Source organism: Zalophus californianus, chromosome 4 (genome assembly GCF_009762305.2).
Source record: "Zalophus californianus isolate mZalCal1 chromosome 4, mZalCal1.pri.v2, whole genome shotgun sequence".
NCBI classification, from domain to species: domain Eukaryota; kingdom Metazoa; phylum Chordata; class Mammalia; order Carnivora; family Otariidae; genus Zalophus; species Zalophus californianus.
In genome coordinates, this window is record NC_045598.1 from 45,504,961 (window position 1) to 45,521,703 (window position 16,743).

Genomic DNA, 16,743 nt, shown 5'->3' on the forward strand with positions numbered 1-16,743 from the left:
CCCCACTAAGCAGGGAGCCCGATGGGGGGCTTGATCCCAGGACCCAAGATCATGACCTGAGCCAAAGGCAGACACTTAACTGACTGAACCACCTCGTCCCCCAGTTATTCCCAGTTCTTCTTGAACAATATAAATCAGTTTCATTCTTCTGCCTGACACCTCTTCACCTTATCAAATGTAAAATCCTAAAAAGCATAGACAGTGTAAGTATGGATTTTTTCCCATAAAATTCCATAACTTTAGAGAGTATTTTGTATAATTTGGCTGTAATTTAGGAAAAGCAAAATGAAACACGAGTGGTAAATTTGTAGAACTCTTTAATTCAAGAAATTGTGTGGGCTATGAATTTATTTCCGTTAGTTCAGGGATGGTAGTTGAGCAAAATTGGAAATTTGAAGTAAGTTCAAACCTTTTGAGTTTTAAAGAATGCTAAAATAGTGAATTAATTCTATTCAGCTGTGAATGGCAGACATCAAAAAAAAGAGTGGCTTAAACAAGATAGTATTTTGCTCTCTTACAACAGTCTGAGCAGGTGGTTCAGAATGTTGTTGTACCCAGTGGCATCAAAAGCATGGGCTTCTCTCTTCTGTTGCTCCCACCTGCCTAACCCTGTCCTCAAGGTTCAAGATGGTGGCTTTGGAATTCCAGGCTTTAGGATGGAGAAGGGGATGAAGAATAAGCTTGTGAGGGACATTTCTGCTTACATATTATTGGCCAGAATATAGTGACAGGGCCACATCTAGTTAAAAGAGATGCTAGGATGCTGTCTCTACTCTGGGCAGCCATGTGCTCAGGTGTAATTTGGGAGTCTTTATGTCTGGGAAGGAAGGGTGGGATAAATACTGGGTATGACAGAACTACTCTGCTCACTTCTCAAGTGTTTAGTACAGTGCTTACCATAGTAGGCATTCATTAAATAGTTGTTCCATTTATTGCTTGTATTGATCTGGATATTTACTCTGAATACATGATAAATCATGGCAAATTTGTCTATCACTGGCATTTTTTTTTATTGTTCTTTCTTATCTGTGTTCTCCCTTTACAAAGAAGGTATTCCTAATAGCCTGCAGACAGATTTAATACCATACAGAATTTATTTTAGCTCCTTTACTGCTGATGTTTCTTCCCCTATAAAATTTGGAATCCTGTTAAACCTCTTTTTTCGTGTGTATTTGATCAACATAGTCCTGGCGTGTGAAAAGTACCCAGTAAATGTGTTTAGACAGAATAAATGAATAGAAATAAAACTGATGAATCCAAGCCTTTTTTTTCCAGTTACTTCCCTAGAAGAGTTTATGGCTATAATACAGAAGAAATTCTTGGTCTTAAATCTGTTTTTCTTAGAGGATTTTAGGAATATTCCTTTGGCTTTCACGTAGAATATGATGAGATAATTTGGATTTAATTAATTATTACTAAGTACTAATTCACTTACCAAGTTATTAGGCAATAGGGGCTAATATAGTTCAGCAAAAAGAAGAGGCATTCACAATATATTTGACTTTTTTTTTTAAGGTTTTATTTTTAAGCAATCACACCCAACGTGGTACTCGAACTCACAACCCCAAGATCAAGAGTTGCAGGTTCCACAAATTGAGCCAGCTGGGCTCCCCTCAATATATTTGACTCTTGATATCAGATATTCAGTTAACTTATCAGCATCCCTGTTTCAAGAGATAATGTCCTTTCTTTTCCAGTGTTTCATGGGGAAAAATTTCTTTAGATATAAAGAGTAATAAGTCAGTTATTTCCTCAGATGTCATAAAGTCATGCTTTTTTTTAAAAAAATTACTTTTAGTTAGAAGTTTTTCTCAGATTTATTGAGGTATGATTGATAAAATTGTAAGATATTTAAAGTGTATATCATGATTTGATATATGTATACATTGTGAAAGGATTTCTCCCATCTAGTTAACACACCTATCTCACATTTTATTTATATATGTAAAAATATATATGAAAATATAAATATGTATATATTTATATATGATATATATTTGTATATATATGAACATTTAAATTCTCTTCTTAGCAAATTTCAGTTATACAGTGTTTTTTTTTTTAAAGATTTTATTTATTTATTTGGCAGAGAGAGATAGTGAGAGCAGGAACACAAGCAGGGGGAGTGGGAAGAGGGAGAAGCAGGCTCTCTACTGAGCAGGGAGCCTGATGCGGGGCTCGATCCCAGTACCCTGGGATCATGACCTGAGCCGAAGGCAGACGCTTAATGACTGAACCACCCAGGTGCCAAGTTGTACAGTGTTTTCAACTATAGTCACCAAGTTTTACATTAGATCCTCAGATCTTACTAATCTTCTAGATGAAAGTTTGTACACTTTTACCAAGCTCCCCTTTTCTACAAGTTTGACTTTTTTAAAGATTCCACATATAAGCAATACCATGCAGTGTTTGTCTTTATTTGGCTGATTTCATAAGCCAGAGGCATAATGCCTCAAAGTCCATCCATGCTGTCACAAACAGAACTTTCTTCTTTCTCATGGTTGAATGATAATGTGTGTGTGTGTGTGTGTGTGTGTGTGTGTGTGTGTCACATCTTTATGCATTTATTGACAGACACCTAGGTAGTTCCATGTCTTGGCTGTTGTGAATAATGCTGCAGTGAACATGGAAGTGCTGGTATTTCTCTGATATCATGTTTTCATTTTTTTTTATACATATTCAGAAATGGGATTGCTGGATCATATGGTAGTTCTATTGATTTTTAAAGGAACCTCTATACTGCTTTTTATAGTGGTTGCACCAATTTATATTCCCACCAACAGTGCATAGGAGTTCCCTTTTTTTTACATCCTTGGCAACACTTATATCTTGTCTTTTTGGTGACAGCTGTTCTAGCAGATATGAGGTGATATACATTGTGCTTTTGACTTGCATTTTCCTGATGATTATTGACGTTGTGCACCTTTTTATGTATTTGTTGGCCATTTGTACGTCTTTGGAAAAAAGTTTATTCATTTCCTCTATTTTTTAATCAGACTTTTTTTTTTTTGCTATTTGGTTGTGTGAGTTCTTTATATATTTCGGATATTAACCCCTTATCAGATATATGATTTGCAAATATTTTCTCCCATTCTGTAGGTTGTCTTTTCATTTTGTTTCCTTTTCTGAGCAAAAATTTTTTTAGTTTGAAGTAGTCCTACTTGTTTATTTTTGCTTTTGTTGTCTTGGCTTTTTTTGCCATATCCAAAAAAATCATTATCAAGACTTATGTCAAGGAACTTACCACCTATGTTTTCTTCTAGGAGTTTTATGGTTTCATAATTTGTGATGTGTAAGATAGGTTTCTAGTTTCATTCTTTTATATTTGGCTGTCCAGTTTTCTCAGCACCATTTATTGTAGAGATGATCCTTTCCCTCTTGTATATTCATGACTCCTTTGTTGTAAATTAACTGGCCCATATAAGCGTAGGTTTATTTCTGGGTTCTCAGTCCTATTCCATTGACCTGTGTGTCTATTTTTATGCCAGTATTAGACTATTTTGATTACTATAGCTTTGTAATATGGCTTGAAGTTGAGAAGTGTGATTCTTCTAGCTTTGTTGTTCTTTCTCAGAATTGCCTTGGCTTTTTGGGTCTTTTGTGGTTCCATATAAACTTTAGGATTTTTTTTTCCTGTTTCTTTGAAAAATGCTATTAGAGTTTTGATGGGGATTGCATTGAATCTGTAGGTTGCTTTGTTTGTAGAGACATTTTAACATTATCAGTTCTTCTGTCTATGAGCGTGGTATGTCTATTGTGTCTTCTTTATCAGTGTCTTATAATTTTCAGTGTATAGATCTTTCACCTCCTTGGTTAAATTTATTCTTTTTTTTAAATTTAATTTTATTATGTTATGTTAATCACCATACATTACATCATTAGTTTTTGATGTAGTGTTCCATGAGTCATTGTTTGCGTATAACACCCAGTGCTCCATTCAATATGTGCCCTCTTTAATACCCATCACCAGGCTAACCCATCCCCCCAGCCCCGTCCCCTAGAACCCTCAGTTTGTTTCTCAGAGTCCATAGTCTCTCATGGTTCATCTCCCCCTCCGATTCCCCCACCTTCATTTTTCCCTTCCTACTACTTTTTTTTTTTTTTTAACATATAATGTATTATTTGTTTCAGAGGTACAGGTCTATGATTCAACAGTCTTACACAATTCACAGCACTCACCATAGCCCATACCCTCCCCAGTGTCTATCACCCAGCCACCACATCCCTCCTACCCCCCACCACTCCAGCAACCCTGTTTCCAGAGATTAAGAATTCCTCATATCAGTGAGATCATATGATACATGTCTTTCCTTGATTGACTTATTTCGCTTAGCATAATGCCCTCTAGTTCCATCCACATTGTGGTTAAATTTATTCTTAAGTATTTTATTCTTTTGATACAATTGTTAGATTGTTTTCTTAATTTCTCTGATAGTTCATTGTTAGTGTATAGAAACACAACTGATTTTTGTATATTTTGTATACGGCAGCTTTATTGAATTTGTTGGCAAAGTAATACTTCATCATTAAATTGTTTTGAGTAATTTCATTCACTTTCTGGTTTCTTTGTTTTTTGGTTTAAGCATATAGCATTAAAAACAAAACATCTGTTTGACTGGTAGAGTCTTTGCTCTTATCTTTTTGATCTGGAAAGAGCACATATGTTCTCAGTAGTCAGTAGTTTCAATTATCAAATGGGGAAGGAGGAATTGAACTCTTTTTTTTTTTATTGTATTGACAAGGGGATGCAGCATTGGTTACTTTCATTGAGGCTGTCTGGGAGTTGAGGAGAAAGACCTATTTTTTAGGCCATGCAGGCAAGTGTTTGGGTATTACGAAATTCCCAAAGGTGAGTAGTAAACTACCCAGGCATCAAGAAACCAGTTAGTTTATTTTAATTGAGTAGAAAGTCCCTGAAATTGATTCAGCCATAAAAAAGAATGAAGTCTTGCCATTTGCAACAGCATGGATAGATCTAGAACATGCAATGCTAAGTGAAGTCAGTCAGAGAAAGACAAATACCATATGATTTCACTCATGTGGAATTTAAGAAACAAATGAACAAAGAAAAAGAACAAAACAGACTGTTAAATACAAAGAACAAACTGGTGGTTACCAGAGGGGAGGAGGGTAGGTGGTTGGGTGAAATAGATGAAGGGGATTAAGAGTACACTTATCATGATGAGCACTGAGTAATGTATAGAATTGTTGAATCACTATATTGTACACCTGAAATTAATATAACACTGTATGTAAATTGTTCTGGAATTTAAAAAATTAATTTAAAAAAGTCCCTGAAATTGGTAATTTTTTCAGGAGTTCTGGAGACATATTTTGGAATGTTAGGATAGATTGCTTGAACTTGATATGATGGCTCCCAATTTGTTTCATATGTAGGTAAAATAACTTTCGAGCTTCACTAAAGTTTTTGAGATGATAATTTACTACTTGAGAAGGTTATAAAGGTAAAAATAATCTCTAGTGACAAGAAACTCATTTCTTCCTAGGTCAGCCCATTTCCTGGTTGGATTGTTCTGACTGGGGGCATTATTATAATCTACACATAATAATGTGTGGATCTTTCTTGCTTCCTGTAATTGAAGCGAGGGAGCTTGAGATCACGTGTTGTGCCACCTCGTAGGGCATCACCTCCGATGAGTTACTTCTCTGTGCTTCAGGTTTCTCATTTCTACAATGGAGGACAATACTTCATAGAGTTGTTCGGCTGAGTGAGCAGAGTAGTTAGTACTTAGAATAATAAAACAATAAGTGTCGTCACTTCTGTCATTGTTATTAATGTATTTGTTTTAATGATTTGAAACTTGATTCCAAGAATATTTAGGAGATATTGTCACCTCTTTGATTTCTAGCATATAGGCTGTGTGTCATCACATGAAATTGAGGACGTAGGTTTGGTGGAGGAAGGGGAAGAGAATGCTGAGTTTACTTCTGAACATGCTGAATTTGAGGTGTTTGTGGAATAATACTAGGACTGAGATACCCGAATTTGAAGAAGAGGGCAGAGTCCTTGGCACATGGGTGATAATTAAAACTATGAGAGATGGGCTAGATCACTTAAGGATCTATTTTGGTTATATATTAGAAACCTGGGGACCCTAAACTTTAAAGAACAGGTGGAAGCCATAAAGCATACCATCTGAGTTAGTAGAAGAACCAGGAGTGAGAAGTGCCACCAAAAAGGGAGAATAATCAGTGTTGTCTGTTGCAGTAATCTGAAAACTGGAAAGTATACATGGCTTGAAAATTAATGGGTCTTTTGTGACCCTTTGGTTTTGGTAGAGGAGTAGAGGTGGAAGCCAGAGAGCAGTAATGTTAGGAGGGTGAAAAGCAAGGAACAGACGATAAATATACACTACTGTTTTGAGAAATGTTGGTGAGACAAATGTTGAAAACTGAAGGAAGATGCAGGGTAAATGGAAGATTTGGGGGCAGGACAGGATATTGATGGGCTAAGGAAAAAGGAGCTATTAGGAAAGAAAATGATTGAGTATAAGGAGAGTGTAGAAGAGGTGAGTTCAAGGCCACAAGTTGATGATATTGGCCTTGAACAGGAGGAGGGTGAAAACATCTGAGACTGGAGCAAAGAGAGATGTGGATATAACCAAGCCTGAAGATAGAGGAAATCATTCCTATGGACTTCGTTTTCTCCCAAGAAATGGAAGGGGAATTTGCTGTAAGGAGTTATGGGTTGACTAGGTGTTGTGAGGAGAATGATCAATGTTTAGAATAGTAATTGAGGGAAATAGGAGGGGAGGCTGACAAATTTGTTTTCTAATGGAGGGATTTTTCATTTGAATATTACTAGTAGTGTGGATACTATGAATGTGTTATATGAAAGGGGAAGGACTATTGTTTCATTTAATGCAACATATATTTAGCATGTATTATGTATAAAATACTGTGCCATGTACTTCTGGGAGAGTCAGATGAATACTGACTGCCTTACTCAAGGTGGGGGTGGGTATGACGTCATAGCTCATGTCATATGATTTGTTAAAACCACAAATGTTTACAATAGCCTAAAAATGATAAATGATACATGAGCTTTGTAAACATATTTATAAGGGTTTGAAAGAAGTAGAGATCCCATTGAATAGGGGGAAATAGGAAGGCTTTATGGAAAAGGCAAATAAATACATAAAATAAAGGCTATATAAATATATTTTCTAATGAAATAGTAATTAAACCAGTTATAAGTTTTTAATTACAGCAATCATTTATTCTTCTATAATACAATGATTGGCATTTACCAGAAATGAAGAAATAAAGAGATTAACATAGTGAAGTCTGCTCTATCCAAAAGATGTTCCACATTTGGTTATTTTTTTGTGGTAATATAGAATTCAGTAATCCTTTCAACAAATATTTAATGAACATCTCCTGTTGGGTACTGAGGATACAGAGAAGACCAAGATGCAGTTTCTTTCCTCAAGGAGTACATACTCTACTAGAAGAAACAAGTAAAAAAAAACTTAAGTTCTATACAATAAATGATATAAAAGTGGTATATATGAGTAGAGAAATTTGGGGTTCTAAGTGGAAGGAAGAATGAATAAATGATTATGTTGCTATGACAGCAAGTTTTTTCCTTTTCTTTTCTTTAGTTGGAGAACATCAATTGACAGGCCATAAAGTGGCAGTTAAAATCTTAAATAGACAGAAGATTCGCAGTTTAGATGTTGTTGGGAAAATAAAACGAGAAATTCAAAATCTGAAACTCTTTCGTCATCCTCATATTATCAAACTGTAAGTATTTTTGTACCTGATAATGCAAAAGAGAAACTGTCTTGAAATATTTCCTATGAATTTACAAATAATTATCTTTAGTTAACTTTTTATGAAAGTATAAATCTTTAATACTTATATTCAGCAAGTGTTAATTCATTTAACCTCCATCAATCCTTTCTTGCATACGTTTAGTTTATAATTAAAAGTCAGTTTTTCAAAATTGGTACTGTTTTCAACTGATGAATGCAGCCTTGGGAGTTGACTCTTCTCTAGTATTCACTTTAAAGGGCCTTTAGGACTTCGATGTTCCTAGATTCATTTTCTAATTTTTTTCTAGTCTCGTTTCATTAACATTACAGTGATTTCTTTTTGGAAAAGGTAAAATGTAACTTTAATATTATCCACCATTGTATATTACTTGCAAAACTGCAATAATTACTGTGATTACTGATAGCAGAGCTCTTAGGAAGGCAGGTGGATTTTTTTTTTTCTTGATAGGACAAGTTACAAACTTAAAAGATAATATGAAGAGATTGATAAAGCTGATTAATTATATTGAAAGAAAGAATTTAAAATTGATTAGAGCTAGAAAAAGTAGATATTGAGTATGTAACAGTATCCTTTGAAATCATTTAAATCATTAATATTTACTGAGAAAATGTAATACACTAACCACTGAAAATTGTCTTTACTTTATGTCTTAAAGCTTGGATAGAGTTTTATAGAATAAATATTAATCTTGTTGAGTACCTGCTAGTGGCTAGGAACTGTGTTGAGCATTTTATAAGCTTTATTATTTTTTTATTTATTTATGAGCAATATATAATTTCACTTTATCCTCATGATAAGCCTGTAGGGTAGGTATTGTTTTCAATTAATAAATAAAGAAATTCCATATCTAAAGAGTATCAGCAACGTGTCCAAGGTCAAAGAGCCAGTAGGTTGTGGAGCTGGTAGTTGAGTTCATATCTGACTCCAAATGCCATGCTATTAATGCTTTACTCCAGTACTCCAGTCTTTCTCAAAACAAAGTTATATGAACTCCTTTTAAGGAAAAAATAAATTTGTGGATCCCTGGTTTTGACTTAATTATTTTTAGTATATTGTTACTTAAGTATACAGGAACAAAGAATTCGGTATAATAAACTCCATATGCTTATAGCTTTGACACAGTTATGAAACCAAGATAAATTCACAATTTAAATATAAGACAAGTCAAAGAAATTCAAAGTAATATCTATAGTATAATGTGATGAATAATTTTTTCAAAATTTTTGAAATTTTGAAATTTTTCAAAACCATTTTTCAAAAACCAAATCATTGTTAGTTTAATAGAAGGACATCCATATTTATATTTTGATTCAAATAATATTGAAGAGAAAGCCTGTTCATATGAGTATATTGTAAAAAAAATCATTATTAATGTCTTTGAGGCTTTGTTTGCTAGTTCACTGTAATCAGATATTCTTTTTAGCCTAAACTTTGTTAGTGAGCCGTCTTTGGATGTCAGTGTTAACAAGGAACAACTTGATAATCTGCAGAGGTACATTATTTGCCTCACGACAAGGCTAGCATAGTAGCTGTGATAGGCTGATTAATGCCCCCCCCAAGACATCCTAATCCGCAGAATCTTTGAATATGTTATATTACATGGCAAAGGGGAATTAAAGTTATAGATGGATTTAAAGTTTCTAATCAGCTGATCTTATAATAGGGAAATTTTCCTTGATTTTCTGGATGCGCCAGTAGTAATCACAGTGGTCCTTAAAAGTGAAAGAGGGAGTCAGAAGACTCAGAGAAAGCGATTTGAGAGTGAAGCGAGGGCAGAGTGATAAAATGTGAGAAGGACTCAACTGGCTGTTGCTGACTTTGAAGATGGAGAAAGAGGGCCATGAGCCAAGAAATGCCGGCACTCTAAAAGTTGGAAAATACAAATATTTTCCTCTAGAGCCTTGCTGCCAACCTTGATGTTAGCCCAGTGAGACCTGTCAGACTTCTATAAAACTACAAGGTAATACATTTTGTTGTTTTAAGCCACCAAATTTGAACTATGGTAGCAGTAGGAAACTAATACAGGAGCATTCCTGAAATCCTTAAATGAGTGGCTTATCCAGTTATTATTGCTGGGATTGGGAACATGCATTTAGTCTTTACTCATACTAGCTACATTTATTGTTAGTGAACTGTTGCAGATTGGTATGTTCAGTGCATCTTACCAACAATATGAATATGTGCCTAACTGTTCAGGAAGGCTTTTTCTGGAGGGCCTTGGTCTGCTGTTGGGTAGCAGAGATGACTCAGGTCTCACACTGTTACCATGAGATGTGCATTCTAACAGTGAGCGTCAGTGTCCTTTCATCTTCATGTGAAGTTCACTTGTTCATCAACATGAAGAAATGAGGTCTCTAAAATAACATGACAGTGCATGATTGATTACAAGGTTATCGTCTAGGACCTACATTCTAGATGATTCAGGATATGTATATGCAGGTTTTTTAAGATTAGCATAAGAAATAAAATGCCACCTACTACCTTGGTAACTCACCTCTCATATTCTTTGTTTCCTTAATTTTAAAGTGGGGATGTGTTTGCACTGGTATAATGCCTGGTATTTGATGAGCATCGGCCTAAAGTAGGAGTAGGTAACCTACAAGCTGATATTTCAGTCCACTTTCATGATTCTTAACTGTTTTTCCCCTACTTGAAACAGTTCATAAATAACTTTGACTCCATGCTGATAATGACTTTATTCTAGTTACTGAGTGGCTTCTAAGCTAAATCTTTTTGCTCTTCCTTACTGAGCGGCCACTTCCTATAAGAGGAGAAAGCTGGGAAGCCAGACTAAAAGTGTCACATGCCAGAATGAGAGTGAAGGGGGAGATCTCTGTATTTCCCTTGTTCCTTGACCTCATCCCTTTTAGAATGCCAGCCTGAAAGACCCCAGAGAAATTTTGTCCACTTAGGGTATGAATCCTAGTTCCTGTTGTGTTCCTGCAAACACAAATCAGATTTTGTCAGTAAGCAGTTGCAACTGTCATGAGGATTTAAAAGCTTATTTTTGATGTCATATCTACCAGTGTTTTCTTGCCTTCATTTCTATAATGATAATTTCAAATTTTGGTTTAGCTAATTATCTTATTCTGGTTTAGAATTATTTAAGTATTTGCTATTTTGTTTTGTGAGAGAGATGTAGAACATTCTCAGGGTTGATCAGAAAGTAATTAGCAGAGGTGAATATAATGTCTAAAGCTTCTGGCTTCCAGCCTTGGGCTTAATCCATTCAGCCAGATTGCCTCTTCAATTGTGGACTGAATTAAAAAAAAGAAAAAGTACTCAAGTATCCTTGCTATAGAACAAGCTTATTGACATAGCCTCTAACAGTGTTAGTGATTTAAACAGGGAGAGAGACCTGATCCTTTTAGTGGTTTTGTTTGTTTTGTGCAGTCTTGGACTAACTGCCAAGAATAGTTCCCTTGTTACAGAATGGGCCTCTAGTTTCTTTAGTAGTAAAGCTTGAAAACCAAAAACCAAGAATGTAGGATATTTATTGCATGATTTCTCTATTAACTCAAATTGTAAAATCCCACTGAAAATTGAAAAGAGTAAACAGGATTCACAGGAAACTCCAAACTTTCCCATGAACTAGAATTTGTTGATTAGACTTTTGTCTTTGTCCCTCCCCCCCACCCCCCCGCCCCCCGTAGTTCTTAGGGAACTTCACTTTAATGAATCAGAAGATCAGTACTTATTTGGTAGAGCTGGTTTTGCCTGTTTACTTTTTATTAAGAAAGTTTTATCTTACTCAACCTATAGACAGCTCTTTAACATTATTCACCACCACCACCTTGAAATGTTGTATTCTCTGAGTTTCTATAACATCACAGTCTTCTGATTTTCTGATTCTTTCGTCTTCTTAAGACTTTCTTTTATGGGCCTCTTCATCTTCATGGCCATTAAATATTGATCCATGTCTGCATTGTGAGCTAGGGTAGTGTTAGTGAACCACCTTTGGGTGACCCCATCTATTACAATGGTTGTCATTTGTCATCTTTGTGCTAAAGATTTCCAAAACCATATTTCTGGGCCAGATATTTCTCCTGAATCCTGAACACACTTATTGAACTCTTTATTGGATGTTTCCATTCTGAAGTCATTGAATCATCTGAAACTAAGTTGAACTTTTCTTTCTTTCCCAAACTTCTTTCTTTTTTTTTCTGTTTTTTGTTTTGTTTTGAGCAAAAATACCATTCATGCAATTTTCTAAGCCAAAACTTAGGGATCATCTTTAATTCCATTTCCCTCATCTTTATATATAATCAATCATTGAGTTCTGCAGGTCTTATCCCTAAGTATCTTCTTAGTCTATTTCTTTCTGCTTTTATTGCACCATCCTCTTTTGCTTGTTGTCATTCAGCTATTGTCTCTACTTAGAAAGCTTTTTCTACACCTCCCTTCCCCTAGGTTTCCAATTCCAATTTACCATTTAGATTTTAGCCTTTACAGGTGATTATCTCTAGAAAACCTGTTTACTCTGTAAGTCTGTGTTAGGCATCATCCTCTCTGTACCACAGCAGTCAGCCTTTCCAAAGCCCTTGACATTACTTTGAACTTGCTCATTTGTTTGTATTAGTATCTCCCACAAGAGCAAGTTCTTTAGAAGCAGGAATTATGTTTGTTTTTTCTTTTATTTAACACATTTTTACTGAGTACCTGCTGTCTAATAGGAACTGTTGTAGGCATTGGGGATATGATAGTGAAAGACAAGGTTTCTGCCCTTATGGAGCTTCTGTTCTAGAGCTACCTAGCAGTTCTAGATAGTGAGTAAGCAAAGTAACAGGATTACTTTAGGCAGTGATAAGTGCTTTGAGGAGAATGAGTGCTGTTCTAGATTGTGACTAGCAAGGAGTAAGTGTTAATTCAGATTAAGTTGTGGGAAGGCCTCACAGAAGAGGTAAAGTTTGAGCTAAGACCTGGAAGATTATTAATATCTAGCCAACTGGTGAGATGATATGACTGTAGTATAGAATGGGTATGGGGGCAGAAGTGGATGCAGACCAGTTAAGAAGCTATTGTTGTGTCGTCCAGCTAAGAGATTATGATTATGGAGGCTTTAATCAAAGTGATAGTCTAGATTTGTGCTGTCCGGTGTAGTAGCCATTGGCTACATGTAGCATAAATTTAAATTAATTAAAATATTTAATTCTCTAGTCAAGCAAGCCATATTTCAAGTGTTTAATAGCAATGTGTGGCTAATGGCTATTTTAAGAGGCTATATAAAACATTTCTATTATTGCAGAAAGTTCTATTTGATACCACTGGTCTAGGGAGAGAGAAATCTATGGATTCAATATATATTTTGTAGGTAAAGTTAATGAGTTGCTGAGGAATTTTTTTTTTTTTGGCCTGAGCAACTGGGATTTTGGATTTTGGCTTGAGCAACTAGGTGCTGATAATGAGGCTATTTTTTGAGATAGGAAGAATGGAAGAGAGTCATGTTGGGGTATAGGTGGATGTTAAGCATACTAGTTTTGGCCGTGTTAAGTTGAGAATCCCATTAGATCTAAATGGAGATGTTAGATATCATCTTTATCTCCCTAGCACCTAGTATAGTAGTAGGTATTTACTAATTACTTATAGCATGTATAAGTAAAGAGGTGACATTTGAACAAGGTCCTGATGGTTCTATGAGGACAACAAGAGCAAAATAATGAAAGTATAAAGAACATGGCCTGTTGGGAACATACAGTATGTGTAGGGAAATGGAGGAAAACAAGGCCAGAAAGTTAGCTTGTTCATCCCTTCATTTAGCAGATGGCACCACTGAGTCACTTGGGATATATCTGCAAACAAAAAGATGACATGACAACAAAATCTCTGCTGTTATGGAGCTTCTGTTCACGTGTGTGTGTGTATAGTTGCGGGGGGGGTGGTGAGTAGATAGACAATAAAACTTATGTTAGTAAAATATATTGTAAGTTAGACTGTGAAAAGGTGAGGGACTATCCCATGCATATTATCTGGAGGAGGAAAGTAACAAATGGAGGGAATAGTAAATATAAAGGCTCTGAGGTGGAAATACAGGCCAGAGATCAAGGGAGCAGAGTAATCTAGGGGGAATTGGACTAAGAGATGAGGACAGAGACCTAAAAGGGAGCCAGATTTTGTAGGGTATTATAGACCATTGTAAGGACTTTGGCTTTTACTCTGAGTCAGATGGGAAGCCATTAGAAAGTTTTGGTCAGAGGTATGATATGACCTGACTTATGGTGAAGCAGGGAAACAAATTAGGAGTCAACTGCAGTATTGTGGGTAAAAGAGTTGGTGGCTTAGAGCATAATCTGGAGGGTGTTGAGAAGTAAGCATCTTCTCTATATACTTTTGAGGTAGGGTAACAGCATTTGCTTAGAGATTAAATGTGGGTTGTGAAAGAAGAGAAGGCAGTGATTGACTCCAAGGTTATCTGGCTTGGGCAAATAAAAGAATAGAGTTGCTATTAAGTGAAATGGAGAAAATTATAGGAGGAATAAGTTAGAGGTGTGGGGTGTTGGAGGGTGGTATCAAGAATTTGATATTGGTTTTATGATATTGAGATGCTTATTAGGCATCTAAGTAGAGATATAAGTAGGTTATTAAGTAAATGACTCCAGAGTTAAGGGGACAGGCATAAGATAAAGAGAAATTTGGAAGTCATCAGCATATAGATGGTAGTTAAGATATTTTAAAGTCCTAAGACTGGATGAGATCACCAAGTATAGAGTATAGATAAATAAGAAATCTAAGGATTGATCTCTAGGGCATGATGATGTTAAGATATCCAAGATGAGGAGGAACCAGCAAAGGAGAATGAAAATGAACAGTTAAAAGAGGTTGGAAGAAAACCAGGAGAATATGCTATCTTGAAGCCAAGTGAAGAATATATTTGAAGAAAGAGAGATTATTAACAATTCCTTATACTGCTGAATATTGAGTAAGATGAGACTGAGAATTGACCCATTAGATTTGGCAAGGTGGAGGCTGCTGGTGTCTTTGAAAAGGACCACTTTATTGTAATGATGAAGGCAAAATCCTGTTTTGAGGGGCTTAGGAGAGAATTTGAGCTGAAGAAGGGGAGTTATAATAGACAATTCAGAAATTTTATTAAAAGGCGAGAAGAGAAATAGTGATAATGGGAGAGGAAATGTGGGGTCTAAACAGGGTTTGTTTTTTTAAGATGAAAGGTATTATAGAATGCTTGTACACCAAAGGGGATGATTTGGTCAAGATGGAGAGACTGATACAGGAGAAAGAAAAGCTAATTGTAGAAACCAAGTCCTTTAGTTAGGTGGGAGGAAGGAATCCAGTGCATAATTGGAAGAGTTAGTGTTTGATGGTGTATGACCACGGAGTGAGTGGCTGGGTGTGGTGGAGGATGAGGAGGTCAGGAAATTAGAGGCCATGTATTGGACAGATCACCCATGTGTATATCATGTACAACAGTAGCAATGGGGGAAGAAGACATTAAGTCAGAATGAAAAGGAGTTAGGTTGATGACTGTAACAAAAAAAGGGTATTGGGTGTGTAATCTGATGGACTGCACTTCAGAGACAGTGGAGTTTTTGAGGAATGAGGTTTTGAGGATTTCCTTTAGAACATAATATATTATTAGACTATGCAAATTGGCTAGCATTTAAAATTTTCTTATGAATTAATAAATTGAGGATCTGATCAGCAATGGTGCTGATTTCTCAAAAAAGAGAGACAGATATTACAGGCCTTTGCTTGGAGGTGCACAGCACCATCTAGTCTTTCAAAGGAAAATAAAAGTCAAAATGAAATCTGATCTAGTCTCTAGATCTAAGAGGGTGCTATAAATTGTGCATTATGTTGCCATAAAGGATGGATCAGCCAAGTGAGAGCAGGGAATCCTCTGCAGGACAAGCCAGCCAGCTCCTTCAACAAAATAATGCATGAAAAGAAAAAAACAGATGGAGGAGCAGCCTATAAATTAAAAGAAACATGAGAGATATATCAGTCAGTTGCAGTGTATGGATTATAATTGGATCCTAATTTAATCAAAATATTAAAACAAAAACCAAAAAAAACATTATAAGCTAATCAGGAAACCTCATTGGATATTTGATGACATTCATGATTTGTTAAATTTATGCATGATGACAGTATTGCATGGGTATATACACATACATTTTTTAAGGCTATTATTTTTTAGAGATATATACAGATCTCTTTACAGAGAAAATGAAAGACATACTCAGTGTGAATTGATTGAAAATGTATACTTTTTATGAAGTTAATAATCAAGGCATACTAATAATCTTATACTCTAGAATGTTAGAAAAGATACTGACTTATTCTGTATATCCATGCATAAATAAAGCAAGATCAAGTTAATAAAAATGGGCAAAGTACAGGAGTGAGCATTTAATAAGAAATGTGTATGGTGTTTTGCAGGAGTTGGAGAATATATAAATCCACAAACTTTGTAAAGATTTCAGCATTGCCAAAATCTTTTGGAAAATAGTTGGCATTAGCTCTTACAATTGGACAGTCACATGAACTATGACTCAGCAATTCCACTCAGATATATATCAAAGAGAAAATCTTGCCATGTATAAGAATGTTTGCAGCAGCACTATTATAATAGCAAAATGTGGAAACGATTTACCCTCCAGTGGTAGATTGGATGGATAAATAAATAGCCTCTAGATTGGATGAATAAATAAATAGCCTCTCTGGTAAAAGGAGAGATCAATAAATACAATGAAATATCATGCAATGGTCACATCAGATAACTAGAAAACACAACAGTCTGGATGAATCTCAATAAAACAGGCCCCAAAATACTAAATATAGCCTGATACTCTTTTTTATTTTTTAAAAGATTTATTTATTTGAGAGAGAGAGGGCATACAATCAGAGGAGAGAGAGAATCCTCAAGCAGACTCAATCCCAGGACCCTGAGGTCATGACCTGACCTTAAATCAAGGGTCCGACACT

The 16,743-nt window shown here is 35.5% G+C and overlaps 1 protein-coding gene across 4 annotated transcripts in view; it reads left to right on the top strand.

Moving 5' to 3' along the window:
- Positions 1 to 16,743, top strand: part of PRKAA2 (protein kinase AMP-activated catalytic subunit alpha 2) — a 76,720-nt gene that overhangs the window by 24,773 nt on the left and 35,204 nt on the right. For all 4 annotated transcript variants that reach the window (XR_003521989.1, XM_027605119.2, XM_027605111.2 and 1 more), the window contains one exon: positions 7,626 to 7,767. Coding sequence is in view for 2 of the 4 variants with exons in the window: in XM_027605111.2 (XP_027460912.1) it covers positions 7,626 to 7,767 (142 nt within the window). In the remaining 2 variants the exon portion in view is untranslated. The remainder of the gene's footprint in view (positions 1 to 7,625; positions 7,768 to 16,743) is intronic.